At 51.2% G+C, this 22,753-nt stretch overlaps 1 protein-coding gene across 1 annotated transcript in view; it reads left to right on the top strand.

Moving 5' to 3' along the window:
• Positions 1-22,753, top strand: part of ST3GAL3 (ST3 beta-galactoside alpha-2,3-sialyltransferase 3) — a 135,126-nt gene that overhangs the window by 46,763 nt on the left and 65,610 nt on the right. Inside the window, 1 exon segment of the mRNA XM_044005043.1 lies at positions 13,140-13,182. Coding sequence (XP_043860978.1) covers positions 13,140-13,182 — 43 coding nt within the window.

The raw sequence follows: 22,753 nt of genomic DNA, 5'->3' as shown, positions 1-22,753 counted from the left end.
TTCTGTTCTTATTGAGCTTATGTCAGGGGCTGCTGATGCTCTTGGGAGCCTGGTACTCTGCTGCAGTGGGAGGGGCTGGGGTGGCTGGCCTGGGGCTCCTCTGGCCATGCAGGGGATTCCTGAGCTCCTAACGGGCAGTGCTTGGTGAAGGAAAGCTCTTTGGGGGCCCCACATAGGGGCCAACAAAAACTTAGCTGCTTCACGTTGGAGGCTGCTGGCTGGCAGCACTGGAGGGAGAGATCACCCATCTCATCCCTTCTGTGGGCCCTGGTGCCACCTTCATAGGGCCCAGGAAGATGTTGAGGCCTGTCTTCATGGGGCTTCCCAGCATGGAACAAGATGCTGGACCTTCCCCACTGAGGGAAAGCTTTCATTGTCAAACAGGAAGGAGAGAGAGCAACAATGTGGCCCTTGACTTTCCGTCTCCGCTGCCCTCATGCCTTGCCGTGGACCCGGGACAATCCAGACCCCAGAAAGAGATGGTCGCTGCCAGGGCTGCCCAGGGCCCAGCCCAGCCCAGTAGGTGTGGCCCCCAAGGGCACCTTTTGGTTTCTTTGAGCCCCTCCCTCCCCAGGCCCTCCAGCTGTGGCCCGAAGGGCCCCCAGGGGTCACTTTGGAAGATACCTCCCTGCTGCTAAGGACTGCTCTGGGAAGGCCCAGTCCCTTCCACTGCTCCTCCCACCCTGGCCCCCTCCCTGTGGCATGGCCAAACTCGTGGCAGGCCTTCAGGGAAGGGATGAGGCCTCACATAGAGTTGAGACAGGTGGAGGATATGGCGGTGCCTGCTGGGGAAGCAGGAGGCTGGCCTCTGCCTCTGGAAAGTGGCCCAGGGGGCTCCCGGCGTTGAGTTTGTGAGCAGGGCTAGGCAGGGGCACTGCAGAAGAGCTGGGACACCGGGCCTCACTGCTGGAATTGCTCATTACTCTGGGACTGGCCGGGTTCAATCAATGGCTCTGTTTCTTTGTCAGGGTCAGGGCATTTTCATGTCTAGTTTGTCCACACCCCTGTGTTAGTTTCCCTGTGATTAATTGGTCAGACTTGGTCTTTTATCTCCAAGCCTGGAGACCACATGGGACAGGCTTGCCATTTTGCCAGCCTCCCCTTGGGCCTTCACTGACACCCTGACCCAGCCTGTGGCTGAGCTGGCTCATGGGAACCCAGGGGCCTGGGCAGCTGGCATGGATACTCAGTGCCAGGACCTTCTCTTGTGTCCTTTGGTATTCCCCAGGGCCTCCCCTCCCCAAGGAGGCTTTTGTATTTCCCTGTGTTTTTTGTGGGGAGGAGGCTGCCAGGCACATCCCTCATGCCATCATTCACTCCTCCATGTACACTAGCTGGCCTCCAGGCCCCCAAATGAAAGGAGGGCAGGGTGGCCCTGGGGGCAGGGTGCTCCTAAGGTGTAAGATAGGGCTCAGCCCCTTCTGGAAAGGAGGTTCAACTCGACTCATCTGGAGCCCCAAGGGATCCTGGGAGAGGCCTAAGCCCACAGAGGGGAGTCAGGTTTTTCTCCCACTCTCTGTCTTGTTTTTCTCCCCCCTCCTATAAAGCGAAGCTCCTATTGAGGGGCCCCTCAGAGGCATTACCACAGTCCCTTCTGGACAGAGGCTGAAGGTACAAGGCACATCTAGGGCAGAGAAGCAGCAGGTATTTTTTTATTTATTGTCTCCACCACAAGGAAGAGCTTCAAATGGATTTATTTTTTTTAATTTTTAATTTTTAATTTTTTGGTGAGGCAGTTGGGGCTAAGTGACTTGCCCAGGGTCACACAGCTAGTAAGTGTTAAGTGTCTGAGGTCAGATTTGAACTCAGGTCCTCCTGACTCCAGGGCCAGTGCTCTATCCACTGCACCACCTAGTTGCCCCTTCAAATAGATTTTTTTTTACATGTAAAAGATAGTTTAAAATTTTTTAAAATATATTTTTAAAATTAATAAAGTATTTTATTTTTTTCCTGTCACATGTAAAGATAATTCTCAACTTTTGTTTATACAAGCTTTCCAATTTCAGATTTTTCTCCCTCCCTCCCCTCTCTCCCCCCTCCCCTAGACAGCAGGTAATCTGATATAGGTTTTATATATATATATACACACACACACACACACACACACACACACACACACACACACACACAATAACATTAAACATTCAAATAGATTTTTTAAAAACCTTATAATTGTGCAGTAACAAATGCTTCGACCACCCATCACACCTATCACACCCTCCCAGGTCAGGCAGTGCCTGCTGTGTGCCCCGGCACTGGGCTTAATACTAGGCATCCCAGAGAAAAGCAAAAGGCTGCCCCTGCCCTCAGGGAGTGCCCAGTCTGATGGAGGAGACAGCTTGTGCAAACAGGTGTGCACAGATGAGCTCTGGCCAGGCTAAGTGGGAGCAGATGGGGAAGGGCTTCTTGGAGAAGGTGGGGTTCTCCCCACCACTTTGTGGAGAAGATGCTGTGCATTCTGCCTGAGCCACCTTGCTGCTCTTTAATCCTGGGGTGGCCTGGCCACCAGGGCTTTCTCATAGGCCTAGTACCCCACCAATGCACTAGGTCATAGGCCTAGTACCCACCAATGAGTTGGGTCGTCGGCTCCCAGCAACGGATCATTGTAGAGAATCACACCTCCTTCATGGTCCCTACTGAACCCTGCTCTGGGCAAGGGCACCACGTGCCCTCCTGGCACTGATGCTGAAGTGAGCAGGGAGGGCGGCACTGAGGGAACATGGTGGTCTCATCCTTACGGGTCTTTGGGATACCCAATTTCCTTTGGACCTTTGTCAGCTTTGAAAACCACAGCCCAAAGGCAGCTAGATGGCATAGTGGATGGGACCTGAGTTCAAATCTGGCCTCAGACACATCCCAACTGTGTGACCCTAGGCAAGTCACTTAACCTTGATTGCCTCAAAAAAGAAAAGAAATGAAACCACAGCCCTCAGAGAGCCCTGAGTATCTCTTCTGGCTCAGGTGGAAGCCTGAGTTCTTAGTTCCCAGAGTCTAGAGCTGTAAGGGACCCCCAACATCGTCCATTCCCCTCATTTAACAGGTGAGGAATCAGGGACCCACGAACAGCTCCTTGCCCCAGAAGCCATAAATATGGAAGACTGGAGGCCAAGGCAGGCCTTCTTTTCTGAGCCCCAGGGCAGTTATCTCAGCACCGCCCCCCCCTTACTTTTCTTCTTGGAGGACAGATGGCTCTTGGAGTCCCATGATGTTGCAGAGGGGCAAGTGCACTCTCCATCCAGCCCAGGCCTCAATCAGGAGAAGCCATCACTGATCCTGGAACATGGCCTCCTTCCTAGGGCTCTTTGTGATCCCCCCCCAGCTCTGCCTTCTTGGGCCAAGGAAGACAAGTCTCCTTCCCTTTCTCCATACCTGTCCTCCTCCTGTCAGCAATGACAGTGACTGGGGAGGCTGGCATTGCTAGAGCATGTGGGGGACACGCAGGCTGGGCACCTTCAGCTTAGCCTTAACTCTTCCTTAGGCCAGCTCTGCATCTATTTTAACATCTGTCACTTTCTCCTTCCCCTCCCTTCCCCTCTCCCCTTTCCCTCTCCTCCCCATACTCCTCCTCTTCCTCCCCTCCCCTTCTCCCTCCCCCTCTCTTCCCTGCATAACTGTGACCACAACTCACTGGCTTCTGTCCTGTTTATGCCTCCCTGAGCTGGATGACTACTTGTCAGGAGCAGTATAGTGGGAATTCCTTTGACTTTCTTTGCAAGTTAACTAGCTGGCACAGTGAAGAAATCACTGGGCCTAGGTCAGGAAGACCCAAGTTCAAATGTGGCCTCAGACACTCAGCTGGCTGTATGACCCTGAGCAAGTCACTTAACCTCTGTTTGCCTCAGTTTCCTCAACCGTAAAATGAGGATAGTAACAGCACCTCCCTACCAGGGTTGTTGGGAAGATCAAATGAGATATTTGTAAAGTGCTTGGCACATAGTAGGCCCCGTAATATAATACGGTGCCAGTAATAAGTGTTTGTACCCTTCCCTTTCCAACTCCTATATGCTCTGATTCTGGGAAAGTTTATATTAGCATATAGCCTGTATCTCTCCATCTTTAGCATGAAAGAGTTTTTCAAATGTCTTCCTAAAATGTAGGTAAACTATATCCCCAGCATTCCCCTTTCAGAAAAAGAAATGAGAATTTCTCTAATGAATATCGCTGTAAGATTTTTAAACAAAATATTAGCAAGAAGATTACAGCAATTTATCACCAGGATAATACACTATGATCAGGTGGGATTTATACCAGGAATGCAGGGCTGGTTCAACATTAGGAAAACTATCAACATCATTGACTACATCAATAACAAAACTAACCAAAATCATATGATTATCTCAATAGATGCAGAGAAAGCATTTGACAAAATACAACACTCATTCCTATTTAAAACACTAGAGAGCACAGGAATAGGCGGAGCTTTCCTTAAAATTATAAGCAGTATCTACCTAAAACCATCAGCAAACATTGTATGTAATGGGGATAAGTTAGAGGCATTCCCATTAAGATCAGGGGTGAAACAGGGCTGTCCATTATCACCTCTATTATTTAATATTGTATTAGAAATGTTAGATTTAGCGAAAAGGGAATTAGAATAGGCAAGGAGGAAACAAAACTATCACTCTTTGCAGATGATATGATGGTATACTTAGAGAATACTAGAGAATCAACTTAAAAAACTACTTGAAACAATTAACAACTTTAGCGAAGTTACAGGATATAAAATAAATCTACATTAATCAGAAAAGGAAATGAGGATGAAGCCAGGCTGGCTCTTTATAATCACTGCTTCCTTTTCAAAATTTCCACTAGGCATCCTTTTATTTTATTTTATTATTATTATTTTTTTTTTAGTGAGGCAACTGGGGTTAAGTGACTTACCCAGGGTCACACAGCTAGTAAGTGTTAGGTGTCTGAGGCCGGATTTGAACTCAGGTACTCCTGACTCCAGGGCCGATGCTCTATCCACTGCGCCATCTAGCTGCCCCTACTAGGCATCCTTTTAATGAGATATTCTAGAATTTCCCCAGAAATCAAAGTTGAGTTCTTTGGCCTCTGGTTTGTAGTTATTTTTTCTTCCCTTATTTTAGAAAATTGGGGCCACACTTGATTTCCTGTCCTGCTGTAGCTCTCCCCTTCTATCACCTATCAAAATTCACTCAGAATGGATCAGCAGTTAAACCTGCCTTTTATTTCTGTCATATCATCCATCTGAAATATTATCCATCAGTCACTAATCAACAGGTATTTACTAAGTTGCTCCTTGCCAGGCTCAGTGCTTGGGTGTGTGTGTGTGTGTGTGTGTGTGTGTGTGTGTGTGTGTGAGAGAGAGAGAGAGAGAGAGAGGAGGAGAGGAGGGAGAACGTTCCTGACCTGGGGGCCATCCAGGGAGTGCAGCCAGAGTTTGCAGATGGGGGGGGGTCTTCTTCAAGGAAAATTCAGAGACCTGTGGCTGCAGAGCATGTGGGGAGGCGCCATAAAAGGTGTGAGAAGACTGGAAGTGGGGGCAGGGTGTGAAGGTCTTTGAAGACCAAACAGGGGGGTTTGCATTGGATTGTGGAGGTGAGGAGCCACTGGATTTTGTTGAGTATGGGGGTGACAAGGTCAGATCTATGCTTTAGGAAGATCAGTTTGACCTTGGTCTAGGTAGGAGGTATCAAGAGCCTGCACCAAGGGAGGGCTGTGTCAGAGGAGAGATGTGGTGAAGGTGAAATCGATAGGCCTTGACAACGAATTGATCTGGGGGTAAGACATAGTAAGGAGTCTAGGATGGCTCTCAGTTTACATGAAGGTCCAGCAGAGGATGCTGGGAAGGAGTGATCAGACTGACCAGAGGAGAGTCAGGATTGGAGCGAGCTTGGGTACCTTTGGGCCCCCCTCCTCGCTGGTGGGTGTTAGTCAGGTCAAGCCAAGGCATGAGGGAGTCCCAGATTCCAGTCCTTCCTCTGATGTCTCTGAGCTATGTCCTCCCTTTTCTATCAGGTAGCCATGGTGATCTTTGTAGCATGCTCCTCCAGGGGTGGACACAGGCCCACAGGCCCTCTGCAGCCCCAGGCAAACCGTGTTGGTGTCCTCCGGGGCTGCTGTGACTCTTGCCTGTCGGGCCCCAGGTGACCCCCTGCATGTCTTCAGGAAGACTGAGTCGGGCGGCCTCCAGAAGAGGGAGGTCAGGCTGGGAAGGGCTCTGAGGCCCAAGGACCCTCCAGAAGGGAAAGCTCAGGGGTCTTACTTGCTGTGTGTCCAAATATTTGAGGGGCTGGTAGGGGAAGAGGGATTAGCTTTCTTCTGCTTGGCCCCAGAGGGGCAGACGCAGGAGCTACAAGGAAGCTGGAGAAAGGCCAACCGAGGCTTCCTAACAGCGAGAGCCATGTCAGAGTGGAGGGGGCCTCTTCTGGAGGTGCTGGGCTCCCTCTCACATCCTGGGGGCTACAAGGCCTCAGAAGGGAGCGGCCTCCAGCCTGGGAAGGGGTCTCCGGGAGGCTACTGGCCCAAGTTTGCCTGCTGTGTCTGCTCAGGGAGCTGCTGTCCAGCCCTGAGGTTCTGGCCTGGCCTGGAGCTGCGAGGATGAGGCTGGCATGGCCCGTCTCTGCCCCCTCTGCCTGCCTGCATCCAGCCAGGCCCTCACGCTGGGTGGTCCCACAGGCTCTGCGGCCAAAGACTAAACAGTTCTCCTCCACTGCCCACCAGCTGGACTGCTTTGACCTCCTCACCAGGGGCCTGCTGGGGGGCTCCTGCAGAGTTTGTTGTGCTTGGCTGGGTTGGCCTTGGCTGCAGGCCTGGGAGGCTCCCTGTGCTGTGCTGCACTGCCCAGCAGGGGCCAGGGGCTGGCTTCTGGGCCTGCAGGGAGCCTCACCCCTTCGAGCACTGCTGGTGTGGGCACTGGCCAGTGGCGGAGCAGCCACATCCTTCAAAGACAGTCTCTCCTTACTGCGTCCTGCTCTCCTGGGCAGTCTGACCTCTTCTGGCCCAGCTCCCTCCAGCAGCCCCTCATGCCTGCTCACATGACCTGGTCTGTTTGTGGTCTCTTCCCATCTACCCCTCCTCAGCACTCCTTCCTCCCTCACCCTTCTCCCCAAGCCTCTGTCCTGAGCCCTTTCCTCTCCTCCTTTCTGGGTGTCTCCCCATGTGACCTCAGCAGCTTCCTGCATTCAGCTGTCATCTCCATGCAGATGACTTCCTGATCCCTGATCAGCCCTGACCATCTCCTAAGCACTGGTCCTGCCTCACCAGCGACCTGCTGGACAGCTCCCGTTTGCCCTGTGGATCAAATGGGAGAATGTTTGTAAAATGCTGATGTGGTGCAGCGTCCGCACACAGTAGGTGCCTTTATCAATACCTCTTCCTGACAACTGAATGTCCCGTGGTCCTCTCAAAGGCAGCCTGCCCTAAACAGAGCTCTCTCCTCCAAGTACCTGCTCTGACCCTCTTCCCTGTTACTACTGAGGCCACCACCATCCTTGCATCCCCCTTGACTGGCCGCTTCATGCGGCCCTCAGCAGGCCTTGAGCTCTCGTTCCCAAGGCACATCAGTTGTTCCCCCTCCCATACAACACCTCTTGCTTCTGTTCTCCAGTTTGCACTGGTGCAGTCTCCTCCATTCTCTGGGCAGCACCTCGATGGGTGTGCTGAAAGCACCGATCTGATCATGATGGTCCTGCTCAGAAACCTTCTGAGGCTCCCTCTTGCCTCTAGGACAAAACGCCATGTCCTCATGGGCCCCCCTTTACAGTCTGGTCTCGGAATGCTGTTCCTTCATGGGCTTGGCTGTCCCATCTCCGGCCCTTCTTGCTCCTGGCATCCGGAACTCCCCTTGCAAGCCTAGCCCAACCCAGCTGCCAAATCCTCCTCGAGGCCCTTTGAGATCCCTCACCCTGATCCTGACATTGTTCAAAGAGCTCTTGAAAGTGCTTTGTATGTGCTTTGTTTTTACTCATCTGTGGATGTTGCATGTCAGGGCTGTGGTGTAGTGAAAGAAGTGCTGGGTTCAAATCCCACGTCCTGCATTTACCAGCTTTGTGATCTGGGACCCTGAAGGGTCCTCCCCCTCTAAAGCTAGGATACAGGGGCATCCTCCCCCCTCTAAATCTGGGATGCTGGGGCATCCTGCCCTCCCTGTCTCATTGCACGTTTCTTTTTTTCTTCTTTTTTTTTTTTTTGCAGGGCAATGAGGGTTAAGTTAAGTTAAGTTAAGCCCAGAGTCACACAGCTAGTTAAGTGTCAAGTGTCTGAGACTGGATTTGAACTCAAGTCCTCCTGAATCCAAGGCCAGTGCTTTATCCACTGCGCCACCTAGCTGCCCCTACATTGCACGTTTCTTGAGGATGGGGGTTGCTTCATTTCCCTGGTATTGCCAGCACTTCCCATGGTGTCTGACATGCAGCAAGTGCTCTTTCAATTGAGTTGCATTATATACCTCCCAGCTTGTGGTCTGCTCATGAGTGTGGCCCTCCAGGGGCTCTGCCGGTGATGGGGAAAATGAGAGGATGGAAAAGAATACACTGGGCAGAGGGGGTACAAGAGGAGGGAGGGTCCCTGACTGCAGGGCTGGAGCCAGCTTGAGGGTGGTACAGCAGGGGCAGGGCCGAGTGTGAGCCTGAAATACCACATAGGGTGGTGGACCCACATCCACACCCTTACCCACAGGCCAGGCTGGGGGACAGGCTGACGAGCCCCGGTCTGAGGCCTGCCCAGTGGCCGCCCTCAGGAGGCCTCTGTGGAGAGGGTGCCGCAGGATGGAGCTCTGCAGCATTTCAGCATACTTCTATGGGCCTGGCAGTCAACCAGGCCTGGTACTGAGTTCTGGAGACATTCCTGTCCTCAGAGAGCTGGCGTTGTGCTGAGGAGGGTCGATCTGCCTGCTATGGATGGCTCTAGTCAAGTCACTGGTGTAAATGGTGGAACTACTTCACGTTGCAGCCCTGATTGATCCCCATATGGCCAGTGGCTCAGCTCTTCACAATGACCCTAATTTGTTGGAGCTGAGCCCTTCCCCTCCCATCATGCCCGGTGGCTATGCCCCAGAGCTGCCCTGTCAGGGAGTGACCCCAGGACCTTGTCCCCTATCTTCTGTACAGAGAGGGCCTGGTTCTTCCCTCCAGCCCCAACCTTCCCTAATCCTGGGAGCTGCTCTTAGCCAGGAAATGCCCGCTCAAGGTGGTTATCATGATTTATTTAGGGAAGCTGGAGATTAGCTCGTGATTTCCTTCCCATTTTAAAGATGTTGAAACTGATATTTGGAGCAGTTAAGTAATTTCCCTCATGTCACTGTATGCCTGGCCTCACTCTGTGAGTGAGTACCAGCTTCTCTTCATGAGAGCCTCCTCCTCCATCATCAGTGACTCCCCTTTTGTCCCCTCTCCCATTTCCTCAACTTCATCTGATTCTGTGGAGAAGGAGCCATGTCCACCCCACTCTCCTCCCCCTTTGATAGGTGAATTCAGACAAACTGGGGCATGGGCTGCCTCCCTCATTGTGGCGCCCCACCCAGAGCTGGGGGCTCTTGGGCTGGCTTTATGAGTCCTGAGTAATTTAGGTCATGCTCCTCAGCCAGCTGTGTTGCTGCCTCAGTTTCCTCTCAGAACCTCTTCAGCAGGGCTTCTAATCAGCCTTGACTGCCCAGCCATTGTGATCCATACAGGGCCTGAAGAAGGGCCAGAGGTGGCTCCAGAGCCCATCCTTCCTCATTTAGTGCTAATCAGAGAATCTCAGTGTTTCCGTGGGTCTCAGGGATACCTGGTTTGGCTGGGCCCAGGACAAGAATCTTCTGGGAAGCATACCCACTAGGCCGGTGGTCTCCCCTTGCATACCTCCGGGGACAGAGAGCTCACCACCAGTTGGAGCAGCCCCTTCCATTCCATTGTTGGGAAGTCTGCCCTGCTTCCCACTTGGCGCCCCCCTGGAGAGCAGACTGTGTCTGATCCTCCTCTTCAGATTTTGCCCTCATGACAGTGGCCAGCAGGCACTTCAAATGGGCACTGCTGTTTCTGGCCAGAGTGGAGCTAGACTGAGCTCAGGGCCCCTTGTTGGCTGCCTCTGGTGGCCTCCCCATTCTGCCTGCTCCAGCCTGGTAGGGGAGACAAAGTCTTGAAAGGGGGTGGGTGGTAAGGGGTCCCTGGGCCCACAGGGAGAGTGATTTAAGAAACACCGCTGGGCCTGGTGCTAAGGAGATGGCTGAGGGCATTAGTGATGTCAGAGACAGTTTCAGTGAGGAGATGGATAAAGAGCAAGCTAAGTCCTGTAGGCAGTGGGTATCTGAGGAGCTCTGAGGAAGACTGGGCATGGTGGGGAGGATGAGGGTCAAGGGAACATGAATTAGTTCCTTTGGGAACCAGAGACTAGCCATCATATGACCCCCTGCCTTGTCCACAAGGACCAAGGACAGGTTTGGTCACATGACCCTCCATAGAGGGCTGGGGGACCCTGTTGGATCCATCCCTGTGATTTCAGTGTTGTCCAAAGAAGCCTTGTCCAGAGTCACATAGGCAACTAGGGACAGAGAAGGGACTTGACAGTGTCTTCCTGGTTCTTAGACAGGCCTCTGGGGTCACCCTGTCCCCCAAGAGGAAAGGAAGAAGCCCAGACAAGCCCCCAGGGGAGGTGGCGCCTCTCACAGATTCCTCCAGAATAATCTGACCTAGGGTTTCCCTGGTTCCCAGCATTGGCCTGGCCTGCAGCTGGCAGAGGCCACCTCCGGGCACCTCCCAGGCAATACATCAAAGTTCTCCAGGATTCTTCAGGATCCCAAAAAGGAGCAGCCAGCTCAGGCAGCTGCTTCCTACCAGCTGGCCATGTGTGGTGCTCCTTTCTTGGAGACCTCTCTGATGGGGGCTTCAATAACATAATAGTCTGAGAGCTGGAGGAGGGGCACCCACAGAGTCCTCTTTTCCAGCGCCCTTGTCTTAGAGCCCAAGGCCCCCCAAGGGCAGGGGTGTGTGGCCTGTCTGTGGCGGAGGTGGGGTCAGATCTGTGTGACCCCAGGGAGGCACTGCCTACCTCCCTGGGCCTCAGTTTCCTTATCTGTAAAATGAGGCTAACAGACTCAATGTACTCCCTGGGTCTTTGCTGTGATGCCAGTCTCTCTGGCCCTCTGTGGGTGGAGGGGGGGAGGGAGAGGCCTCCAGACGGGGAAGTCTCAGCAGCTGGAGCTTCTGTATAATATCAGCAAGGCAGAATGGGGATGGGAGGTGAAGGAAGGGGAGGCCACACTGAAGCTGCTGAAAAGTGATGGTCTGCAGGAATGCTTGTGCAGGAGCCAGAGATTTCTACCCGTGGGAACTTGGGCCTCACCAGCCAGAGAAGTGGCTCCTCTCTGCCTTTCTCCACTGGGAGACAATCTCCAGGCTGGTAAGCCTTGGAGAGGAAAGGTCAGCAGAGGCTGAGCACCTCCTCAAAGGGAGGCTGGGGAAGAGAGTGCCTGGTGCTCACCTGGGGAGGCCGGCTCACCTGGCCCAGGACTGGCAGAGAGGCTGGCCCAGGCTCCCTGCAATCCTTTGGCTTTGGGGAAGGGGCCTTTATTTATGGGTGGTGGTGGGGGTGCTGGGAAATGTTTAACACCCTGCTTTCCTCCCCCCGAAAAAAACCCCCAAACACTTCCAAGTTTAATCTGAGTGTTACCATTTTCTCCATCCTTTAAGTCAAGGCAATCAACAAGTCAGCCCCTGGTCTGTGGGTTTGCTGATTTCTGAGGGGTCAGTGTTCACACTGAACATTTAACAATCAGCTCCTTCAGTCTGACTAGCACACCCCTGATTAGTTGGCAGGCATTAATTCAGAGCTTCCTGGGTACCTGGTGGCACTGTGTGTTAAATTAGGGAAGTCACAAAGAAAGACAAAAACAATCCACCCCCCCCCACCCCCTTTCAGGATACTCATAGTCTAATAAGGAGACAGTAAGCAGAGAACAAGGTGTACGAGCTGCCCTCGGGGAAACACTGACCTCAGCCCGCTTAGCCTCCTAGGGACCTGCCCTGTACTGCCTGCCTGCCGGCCCGTGGGAGGCCAGGAGCCCCTTGCAATATGGAACAGGCAAGAGCAAGAGAAGCTAAGGATAATGGGAACTTGGGCAATACTGGGGGAAGGGATACAGGACAGTGGAGAGAAGTCACTGTACCGAGTAGATGTTCAGCCTTTGCTCAAAGACTCCCAGCAGCAGAGAGCCTACCATTCCTGATGGGCAGCTAGGTGGCACAGTGGATAGAGCACTGGCCCTGAAGCTGGTAGGACCCGAGTTCAAATTTCACCTCAGACACTTACTGGCTGTGTGACCCTGGGCAAATCACTTAATCCCAATTGCCTTAAACATCTGGGGTCATCTCCAGTCTTCCTGATGACATATCTTGCCACTGGACCCAGATGTCTCTGGAGGAGAGAGTGAGGTTGATGACCTTGCATAGCCCTCCCTCATTTCAATCCAATTCATTGCAAGTCATGACATCACTTCCTGATGCCATGGTCCCCTTCGAGAAGAAAGACAAACAACCCCCATTCCTGATGCAGCCCCTTCCACGGGGGGTCGGCTGGCAGGAGACTTCCTGACAGTCTGGCCTAACTCTGCCCCTTTCTGTTCTTGGAGGCCAGGCAGAACAAGGTTCATCCCCTCTGCCATAAGATAATCCAGCACATACTTGAACACAGCTCTCATGTCCTCACTTGGGGTGGGGTTAGGGCTGGAGCCTTTTCCAGGCTCAGCATGCCAAGTTCCTTCAGCTGATTTCCAGAGCCTTCGCTGGCCTGGTTTCCCTCCACTGTACAATCTCCATCTGGTCAGTGCACTTCCTAAAATGTGCATGAGACATTGGCTGAGGCCTACCCAGGCCAGAGGACAGGGGGATTGTAACCTCTATTCCTGGAAGCTCTGCCCAAGGGGATGTTTTCTGGCTGACTTACATTGAGCTTCAGTCCACTCAGACCCCTAGATCTCTTTCAGACAAATCATTGTGTGAACACCCTATGCTTGTGAATGACAACTGTGTGCATTTCACCTAGTTAGGTGGGTGCTTGGCGGCACCCAAGACCTCCCCTCTTCTAAGCTGAGCTCCGGGGAGGTTGCCTGAACTGACTAAACCCCTCTGCCACTAGGACTGGAGGCTGCTTTACAATCAAGCCTTTGTGACCTTTTCTGTGTCTGCTTTGTTTTCTAGAGTATGATCGATTGGGTTTTCTCCTGAAATTGGATTCAAAACTGTGAGTAACACAAAGTGGGAGCATTTGTCCCAGTGGGATGCGGAGGATGAGGTTTTCAGGATCTCAGAGGCCTGTCTTTGGCCTTGTGGGGGAGGGAGAGGGGAAGGCTGGAGGCTGTGACATTTAAAATCTAATGTGTGGTCGCCTTATTCCTGTTCCAAGTATAGGGAAAACTAGCTGGGGTTTACTTATAAATGAGAAGCTTTAGCACCAGTTGCTTCCCAAGGAGAGGCAGGCCTTCCACCCTGCTTCAAGCTAATTGGCTAGCATTACTGAAATCCATTGGTTCACTGGACTTGAGGGTGGTCCCGTGTTGAGGTAGTCTGAGAACATACCCTCTTCAGAGTCAGACAGGTGTGGCTTCAATCAAGTCAACTTCAAGTGAGTCAATCAGCAGAGTCAGTCAATCCAATCAAGCTGGGGCCTCTGGGCGTTCCCAAACCCATTATTTTCTTACAAGGCCTCAGCAAACATCTGCCTCCCATGTCGTTACCCTCAGGGACCAGGGAGGCACAGGGTACCTGGCAGTATTGTGCCCCAGCCCACCACCACCGGGACTGCTGGTCACTTCCAGAGTCTCGTTGACTCGGAGACTTCAGCCTCTTCTGGTTCTCTCCTCTGCTCTGTTCCTCCTATCAGCTTCTTCAGCCAGGCATTCTTTCCCAGCCAGAGTTGCAGTGGAGAGGCAGTGCAGGGGAAAAGACCACTTGGGTTCAAATCCCAGCTCTGCCACTTACTACTTTGGGGGGAATGGAGAGATGGCCTGATCGGTGGCCTCAGTACAAGTATTCTAGTCTGTCTTTCATAGCACTGCCAGATTGATCTTCCTTATGCTTAGACACTGCCTGCCTAGTGGCAGTTTCCTAAGTCTTTAGGTGAGTCATCCAGGTTCAAAATACCTTGTGGGTCAATATCTCTTAAGATGTAGTCCATAATAGGGAAATGTTTACACAATTGCACACGTATAACTGGTATCCAATTGCTTACTGCCTCAGGGAGGGGGGAGGGAAGGGAGGGATAGAATGTGGAACTCAGAATTTTAAATAAAAATGAAAAAACCCTGTAGTTTACAAGCCCCCACCCATGTATTTTCCTTTTCTAGTCATATAGAAGACATAATTAGTTCAAAGCAAAGACATTTAATGAAATAATAGTAAGAAAAACAACAGGAAAAGATTTCTTTCACAAACTGCAGCTCATTGAGTTTTCATAAAGTTGTTTCTCACCTAGCTGCATAGTCTCAACCCCTGGGACCAGGCTCTTAAGAACAAATTAGAGGGTACCCCCTGCTACTTAATGCCATTAGGCTCAAAGCTTTCTGTGGACCGACTTCCTAGTTGCTAGGCTTGAGGTCTCCTTAGGCTGCCCCACTCTAGCTCATGGCGATCATTCCATGTTCTTCCCAGTTTTAATCTCTAAAAACTAAGCTATAAACCAGGTAAGTGATAGCGATGGGCCTAATAACTAGCAGACTGCTCCAGGGTTCAGAGTTCCCTGGTTTTCCAAGTCTGAGTTTCTTCTGTTCTCCATGTAAACGAGTGGGTCAGGAAAAAGTCCTGCCCAGAGGCCAAGGTCATTTCCTCTCTGTGTAAAGTATGGGCATCTTTGCCTGGCATTGAAGGCCTTCCACAGAGAGAAGGCAAGAAAACAAAACGGGTCCCACATGTGTCTGGTCAAACCAGACACTTTGCTGCTCTGGTCATGGCTGCTGTATGTTCCCCCACCCACCCCACCAAGTGCGCACCTGCACCCTGAGACCCTCGCCTCTCTGACTGGAGCTGGGTGCCATGTTTCATCAGGAGACCTCTGGAATCACTAAGAGTTCCTGAGTCTTTCAAAGTTGCTTATGTTTACAATAACGTTATATGAACTGTTCTGCTTCTGCTCACCTTACTCTGCAACAATTCATATGAGTCTTCCCAGGTTTCTCTGAAACCGTCCCCTGGAACGTTGTTGGGCACCAGAAAGTCAAATGGAAAATACTTCTGAGCTCAAGAAACTTTCTTTCTCTGGATCAAGTCTCCAAGTGGACACTGCTTAGCTGTTTTGGGCCAAATGCTCTCCAGTGTTCCTGATGGCTCTCCTGCTTCCAGGCCTTTGCTTATGCTGTGCCCTCCCTTTGCCCAGCCTCCCAAACAAAACACCCACCGGGCAGCCCATCTCTTCTGGTGTGCCCTCTCTCCTTCCCTAGGGTCTCATTCCTCAGTTGAGCCAGGAGGCCTCCCCAGACACTGGGGCCTCCCTAGTGACTGCCCCAGGACTCTATCCCTCTGACTAAAGAAAGCAGGTCAGTCTCTCGTAGGCCCCAGGTACTGCTGCGGGACCTAACCTAGTTCCCACCCCAGGCAGCATGGGCACAACCTCCTCTGCCCCAACCAAGTAGAGTTCCCTGAGGAATGAGCAGCTTCCTGACTCATTTCAGTGAAGCCTTGACTGAAGCACAGAGAGAAAATGAAGTCGTTCCTCCCTCCCTCCCCCAGGGAAGGCTCGGCTTTCCACTTATACAGCAGAGGAAATGACTTTTTGGAAATCCTTTAAGGGCCGCTCTCTTACCAAGTTAATACGTATTTCATTTGACTCAGTCAATCAGTCATCAAGCATTGATTTATTAGGCTCTAAGTTCTTACTCTGTGCTAGGCATTGGGAATGCAAAGAAAGGCCCAAGCAAACCTTTGCTTGGGGGAGCCCTCTTTCTAGTGGGGGAGAGTGATAACGTGCCAACTACCAGGTACCACCAACATCCCCACTCCAAGAAGATGGGAGGTCATCTCAGAGGGGGCAGATTTTTACCCATGTGAGCCTGGCCTTGCCTCTAACCACTGAGCCCTCCCCTACCCAGGCCTGCCCACTCTAGAGTCCCCTTTTCACTGGAGTCAGTGCCAGCTTGGGCCGGCAGCCTCTGTGCCCCAGGTGCTGGCAGTGGTCACAGGAGAACAAGGAGCGCAGAGCTGCAGCTGATGTTGTGAAGTGAATGGTGGGGAGATGAGACACCCAAACATGCAGTGACTGGCCTCTGCCTCCTGCCTGGGCTCCCGTCCTCGAAGAGGAGACTGGAGGCCTGCAGGGAAGGCCTTCTCAGGGTGTCTCTCGGTAACATCTGTGCCCTAAGCATGCCCGGCCTTGGCCTCCCCTGCTGGGCCTCGTTTGCCCGGATCTTCTCCCAGCTGGAGCCACTCGAGAGGGCCCGGGACCCAGGGCAAGGCATTCAGGAGCAGAGCATGGCAGCGAATTGGACAGGCTTACTGAGGGGCGGCAATAGCAAAGGGGAAAAAGGGAGCCAGAGTAGCACCCATTACCCCAGAAGTGCAGAGGGAGAGTCTGGACACGGTGAGGGGAGCAAGGGGGACTGACACCCCCCTCCCAGTCCACAAGCATTTATTTAGCACCTACTATGTGTAGGCACTGTGTTAAACAGGGATTGGGGAAGGGAATAAATATTTCTGTAACACCTCTGGTGGACCAAGTGCTGTGCTGAGCCCTTTTTACAAATATGGTCTCCTGTGGTCCTCACAATAACCCTGGGAGGTCGGCGCTATTATTATCCTCACTTGACACTAAGAAAACAAAGGCAAACTGGTTAAGTGACTTTGCCAGGGTCACATAGCCATTAAATGTCTGAAACCAGCTCAGAACTCGAGTTTCCCTGATCCCAGGCCCAGGGAGAACGGCCCCTTGGCAGAGAACAGTGTGGAAGTGAGTTGTGGCAGGACGGCTAAAGAACCCAAGGGGCTTCCTGCTCAAGAGAATAGAGTGAGCGTGAGCGAGGGAGAACATTCCCTGGGCTGCTCAGGCCTGTCTCCAACCCCTGGAGACCTGCCTCAGCCTCGGGGGCCTCTGAGAGTCTGTGACCCCCCGAGGCAGCCTCTTCTTCTTGGGGTGCACTCAGCTTCAGTATCCTCTGGAGACTCCCTGCCCCCCCCTCCCCAGTGAGGAGCTGGGGCAGGCTGAAGGGCAGAGCCCTCCCTTTTCCCTTTCTCCTCCCTCCTCCCCACTTCCTTCTCTTTGCCTGTCTCCTCCCCCTCTCTCCCCCCTTTCCCCCTCCCCTTCTCTTTTCTCCCTTCTCCCTCCCTTCTCCCTCTCTCTCCAGCCTTCCCTGCCCTCCTTCCTTTCTCTTCTCCATTCCCCAGGGGCCTGACCCTCCCTTTTATGGAGCAGATGCTTACCCTAGAAAGGCTGGAGGCTGCTTCTCTTTGTTCTCTTGCTCTGAGGCTCCTGGTCTGTTCTGTGTACACGAGGGAGCTTTGCCTCAGTAGAGTATGGGCTCCCGGCCTCTCTTAATCCAATGCTTCCTCCTTGTCAGGCTGCAGCCTAGGACCTAGATGCTGGGGCTGGAGCCTTGAGCCAGGCCTCAGCCTCATAGGACAGTGGATTCTGTCTGGAAAGGCCTGTGGAGCCAGAATCACCCCCCCCCCAACCCCGGCATCTCTACCCAGTGGGCACTGCACCTCAGCCTGAGGAATACCCAGGACAAGGCACTCACTCGCTCCCCAGCCAGTCCCTTCCCCTGTGGGGCAGCTCAGGTTGTTGGGGCAGACCACTGCTTGGGATCCTGTTGGCCTTGGCTTGGTAGACTGGGTTTTCTTTGCCTTGGTCTATCCATGGGCCCTGTGTCAGCATTTTGGGGGGTTTAAAGGAGGAAGAAAAAGGCTGGTCCTGGATCCTGGGGGGGCGGGGGGAGCTCAGAGACAAGAAGTGAGGGTGGGTGGCATTGGTGGTGGTGGTGGGGGAATGGAGTCGGCAGGACGCCTGCGTCAGAGCCCAGGGTCAGCACCAGGCTTCTTTGGTTACCATGTGAGTAGAGACAGGAAGTGGACTCTTACATAGGGTGTGTGAAGCAGAGTACACAACGATATACAAAATGATATCCAAACACTATCCAACAATATCTAAAAAATTATCCTAAGGGGGACCACCCAACACAGGGGACACATGCACTGCGGGGACCCCCCCCCCGGGGGAGGGAGCCCTCTGGCCACCCACCTCTCATGATGGCCCCCCTCCTGCCATGTGATCAGCTGCCTTCTCTTCCTGTCACATGATTCCACGAAGGTGTCCTTTCCTCCTGCTGCCCTTCAATTTTCCATTGGCTTTGTGTAGCAGCTCTTCCCTCCAGCCCTCTGGCTGATGCTCATCTTTAGAGACCGTTGTGTTCTGTGTCTCACTACTGTACAGCAGCAGCAGTACAGGGTCAGTGCTGAAAAGAGGGGCCTCAGCTCGAGGTCAAAAACAGTGCTCTTCATTGCCTGAAAGCAGCCCATCTCACTGTCCTCCTCCTCTTGAACTCAGGGCTTTGCTTATTCTCCACCTGTCCTGTCCATGCCAGATAAACACATTGTTGGACAGTCTCCAGAGGGCATCCACCCAAATGTGTGCTGAGCTCTGGCAGCAGACATTCTTCATCCGCTTGGTCTTTCCTGTGTGGATGGAACATCCTCTGAATGGGTCCAGATCTCTTTCAAGAGCCTCTGCAGATTCTGGGGTATAATGTGATTATACTGTGTCATCTGCGAACAGCAGCATCTGAGAGGTCTCACAAGGATTCAGCCCAGGTTGACGAGATTCTGGGAAGATGAGCTGGAGCCTGCTTGTGAAGGCCCGTAAACACCAAACTGAAAAATGTGTATTTTATCCTGGAGCCAAGAGGGAGTCTCTGGAGCCTGGGAAGTTTTCTTCCATGATTTCCTGAAATGTCATGTTCAGATTCTTTTGTTTTTTTCTACGTTTTCTGGGATTCTGAGACTACTGTTTCAACTTACCCTCTAGGTTAATCTCTTCACTCTTAATATTTGGTAAGAATGATCATAACTCTCTTTTTAAAAAAAAAAATTGTTCACGCTTGTGTTAATGCCATAGTCATTTAAGAAAATTAAGCAAAACCAATGGATACAGTGTAGGCAACATTCTGCACCCATTGTCCCCCAACTCTCTACAGAAAGTAGAGGAATGTACTGTACTTCATCTGTTCCCCAGGCCTTATCTTAGTTTGGTTTCTATCAGTGAATAGGATTTGCAAAGCACTGGCTTCTTCTTCCTCTTCCTTCTCCTCCTCCTCATCCTCCTGACGATGAAGTAGAGGCAATGCAAGGGCTACCAGACCTCTTTGATAGATGTGAGAATTGAGGCTCAAAGTGGTTAAATGATTTGTTCCAAGTGGAGGCAGGATTTGAACCCATGCCTTTCCTGACTCCAAGCCTTGGTCCCTTATATTCTTCTTGGGAGAATTTGGGGATTTCCTGAGCCTCTCTTCCCCTGCCCATGCATCAGGGCAGTCTGTTAGCTGCTTGGTCCAGTGTCTCACTCCTTTCTCCTTGGCTATCTTCATAACCACTCCCATCCAATCTCCCTTTTCCTCACCTTTGATATTTTACTCCCTTCGAGTTCTGCCTGCATTTAGTCTTGGGATTTTCTCTCCAGTTGTCCTTGCCCCCTTCCTCCAAAAAGGTTATTTCTCTGTTTGGCCTTTGGTTCTTCTCTGGGAACCTTTTCTCTTGTTATGTAGGATTCTACAACTTGGGGTCAGCATGTGGCTTTTCTTGGCTCGTTTAATTTGATGTTGATTTTGGTTCCCCATGCGGCATTTTTAGTTTTTCTTCTCTTTGGCACATTACTTATTGAGAGAGATCCGAAGAAGCTGACTCCCTGGGGTCCTCTTACTCCACTGTCTTAAGGAGCTTACAACTTAGGCATACCATCAGGCATCCAGGGCTCAGGCTTGTGTGGAGCAATACACCACTTGACAGCCACAGCAAACCCCCTCCCCCATCCTATTACTGGACTCTTTTGCCTTGTTAATTTTCATTGCAGATTCTAAACCAATCAAAGGGTATGTTCTGATATTTTCTCATAAAGTAATAGGAATGCACAATCTCATTAATTAATCAGTTAGCACTGAGCCCTCACTACAGTTTATTAAACAAACTGGAGAAACTTCCCCTCCCCCCACAAGCTTTTGTCCATTTCCTCTTCTCAAACAGCTTAATCTCATAAACTGAAATAAACAATCAGTTTCTGGATAAACAATTTATTAGCAGTCTAACAACCAACAAAAGATATTCATCAGTTGAGTATTTAAATGTTTACTCTGTCATATTTAAGTACCTCAACAATGTATCACAGTGAGAAAGATCACAGTCAGAGTCACTTTTAAATATTAACTGTAACTACAGACTTTTTAACTCTGGAAATGGACTCCCACCATTCATGTCTCTGAGGATTTCAGTCAAAGACTCTCAAGAACTCTCTTGAAGATGTCTTTTCCCTCAGATAAGAGCTAAATAGCCCCTGATGAGAAGTTTCCTTAGTCCTTACTCTCTGTCTTCAGTCCCTCCTGAGCCATAACAGTTTGCACCCTCCCTAATGATAGTTAAATTGCCTCTCTCCCACAATTCTATTTCCTCCTGAAGGTCTAGGAGGAAGATCCAAAGTCTGCATGGGGATGATGCTCCCACAGAGGCAAGGGTCCTGCTGGTGAGATGAACATACAGAGCCCTGAACCTGTAGAATTGGAAGGGGGCCTCAGAGCTCAGCTAGCCCAATGTCTGCCCAAATTGTGACTACCAGGTGCACATCACTGAGTGGTCATCCAGGGCCTTTTAAAATATCTTCAGTGATGTGAAACTCACTACCACCCAAGTACAGTTCACTTTTAGATATCTGTACTTGTAAAAATACCTTTCCTTGTGTTGAGTCAAGATCTGACACTATGCAATTTCTCCCCATTGGTCCTGTGGCTACTCCCCAAGGCCAAGAAGAAAATATCTAATCCTTTTCCATATGATTGCCACTCAGAATGAGGCTGGTAACACTGTGCAGCCCTCCCTCACTTAAATCGAATTCACTGCAAGTCAAGACCTCACCTCCTGATGTCATGGTCCTCTTCAAGAACAAAGGACAAACAACAGCAGCCAGTCAGACATTTGGAGACAGGCAACATATTCCCTTCACATCTTCTCTTGTGTCTTCCTTTGTGCTAATTAGCTCCAGGATCCCAGGGCATAGAGACACATCTCCACTATAACTACAGTGTTTACGAATAGCCTATAAGCCACTGGGGAAACACTGACACTTAACCAAATACAAAGAGACATGTAGAAATGAATGGCTAGTTAAAGATCTGGAGGTTTATTTATTAATTTGGGGGTGGAGTGGGGCAGTGAGGGTTAAGTGACTTGCCCAGGGTCACACAGCTAGTAAGTGTCAAGTGTCTGAGGCTGGATTTGAACTCAGGTCCTCCTGACTTCAGGGCCAGTGCTTTATCCACTGTGCCACCTAGGTACCCCCATGATCTGGAGGTTTAAGTGGACCACAAGCTCAGTATGAGACTGCTGAGGGAAGTGGCAGCCAGAAGAAAAAAAAAACAAACAAAAAACCTAATGGGATCTTGGGCTGCAGTGGGAGAGGTACAACTTCTTCTTTTTTTTGTAAAGCAGTTGGGGTTAAGTGACTTGCCCAGGGTCACACAGCTAGTAAGTGTTAAGTGTCTGAGGCCAGATTTGAACTCAGGTACTCCTGACTCCAGGGCCGGTGCTCTATCCACTTTGCCACCTAGCTGTCCCTGAGGTACAACAACCTTTTGTTTTTTGTTTTTTTTTTTAGTGAGGCAATTGGGGTTAAGTGACTTGCCAAGGGTCACACAGCTAGTAAGTGTTAAGTGTCCGAGGCCAGATTTGAACTCAGGTACTCCTGACTCCAGGGCCGATGCTCTATCCACTGCGCCACCTAGCCGCCCCGAGGTACAACTTCTAAGAAAGGGAAAGCGATAGTTCCACTTTCATCTGCCCATATCAGCAAGCATTTATTAAGTACCTACTGTGTGCCAAGCGCTAAACCCCAGTGATATGAAAAAAGTCAAAGACACAGTCCCTGCCCTCAAGGAACTCTCATTTTAATTGGGAAGACTACATGAAAAAGGCCATGCACGTAAGAGATACAAGAAGAATAATTACAGTAACAATAACTAGCATCTGTATGTCTAGTGTGTGCAAATTTCCGAAGAGTTTTACAGGTGTCATCTCCTTTGATTGTATGTGCAGTGTCAATCCTGGGCCTCCCACTTTTACAAGATCGTTGCTCAGCAGTGGAGCTCATGTGGAGGGCAGTGAGAGTGGCAGAGCCCCTCTCACAGGAGGAGGCCCCTTGGTGGTCCCCTTTTCAGCTTCCTTTGTATCTACCTTCTCTCCCCCGTTGGACTGTAGGCTTTCTGAGGGCAGGAACTGGCTTTCTTTTTCTTATTTGCATCCCTAGCTCTTACCACAATGCTTGGCACATAGTAGGTACTTAATAAATGTTTATTGAATTGCATTATTGGGAGGTGGTTTCCTTTTTGTCTTTGTACCCCCAGAACCAAGTGCAGGATCAGGTGCCAGATTAACGTTGGTTGAGTGAATCTGTGTTCATGGAGCCGAGGAGGGGGGTGGGGCCTTCTTCCCTGGGGCTAAGGGGGACAATGGGTCTGTGATGTGGGGGCCAGTGGATGCTCTCTCAAGGACAAGAGCTCGAGGCTCAGCCAGACATCTGGGGTGGCCTTCGACATCCTCATCAGCCTGTGGCATTTCGGAGTTGGGCCTGCCAG

The sequence above is a fragment of the Dromiciops gliroides genome, chromosome 4, assembly GCF_019393635.1.
Source record: "Dromiciops gliroides isolate mDroGli1 chromosome 4, mDroGli1.pri, whole genome shotgun sequence".
Taxonomy (NCBI): domain Eukaryota; kingdom Metazoa; phylum Chordata; class Mammalia; order Microbiotheria; family Microbiotheriidae; genus Dromiciops; species Dromiciops gliroides.
This window is presented reverse-complemented; position numbering and strand designations above follow the sequence as displayed.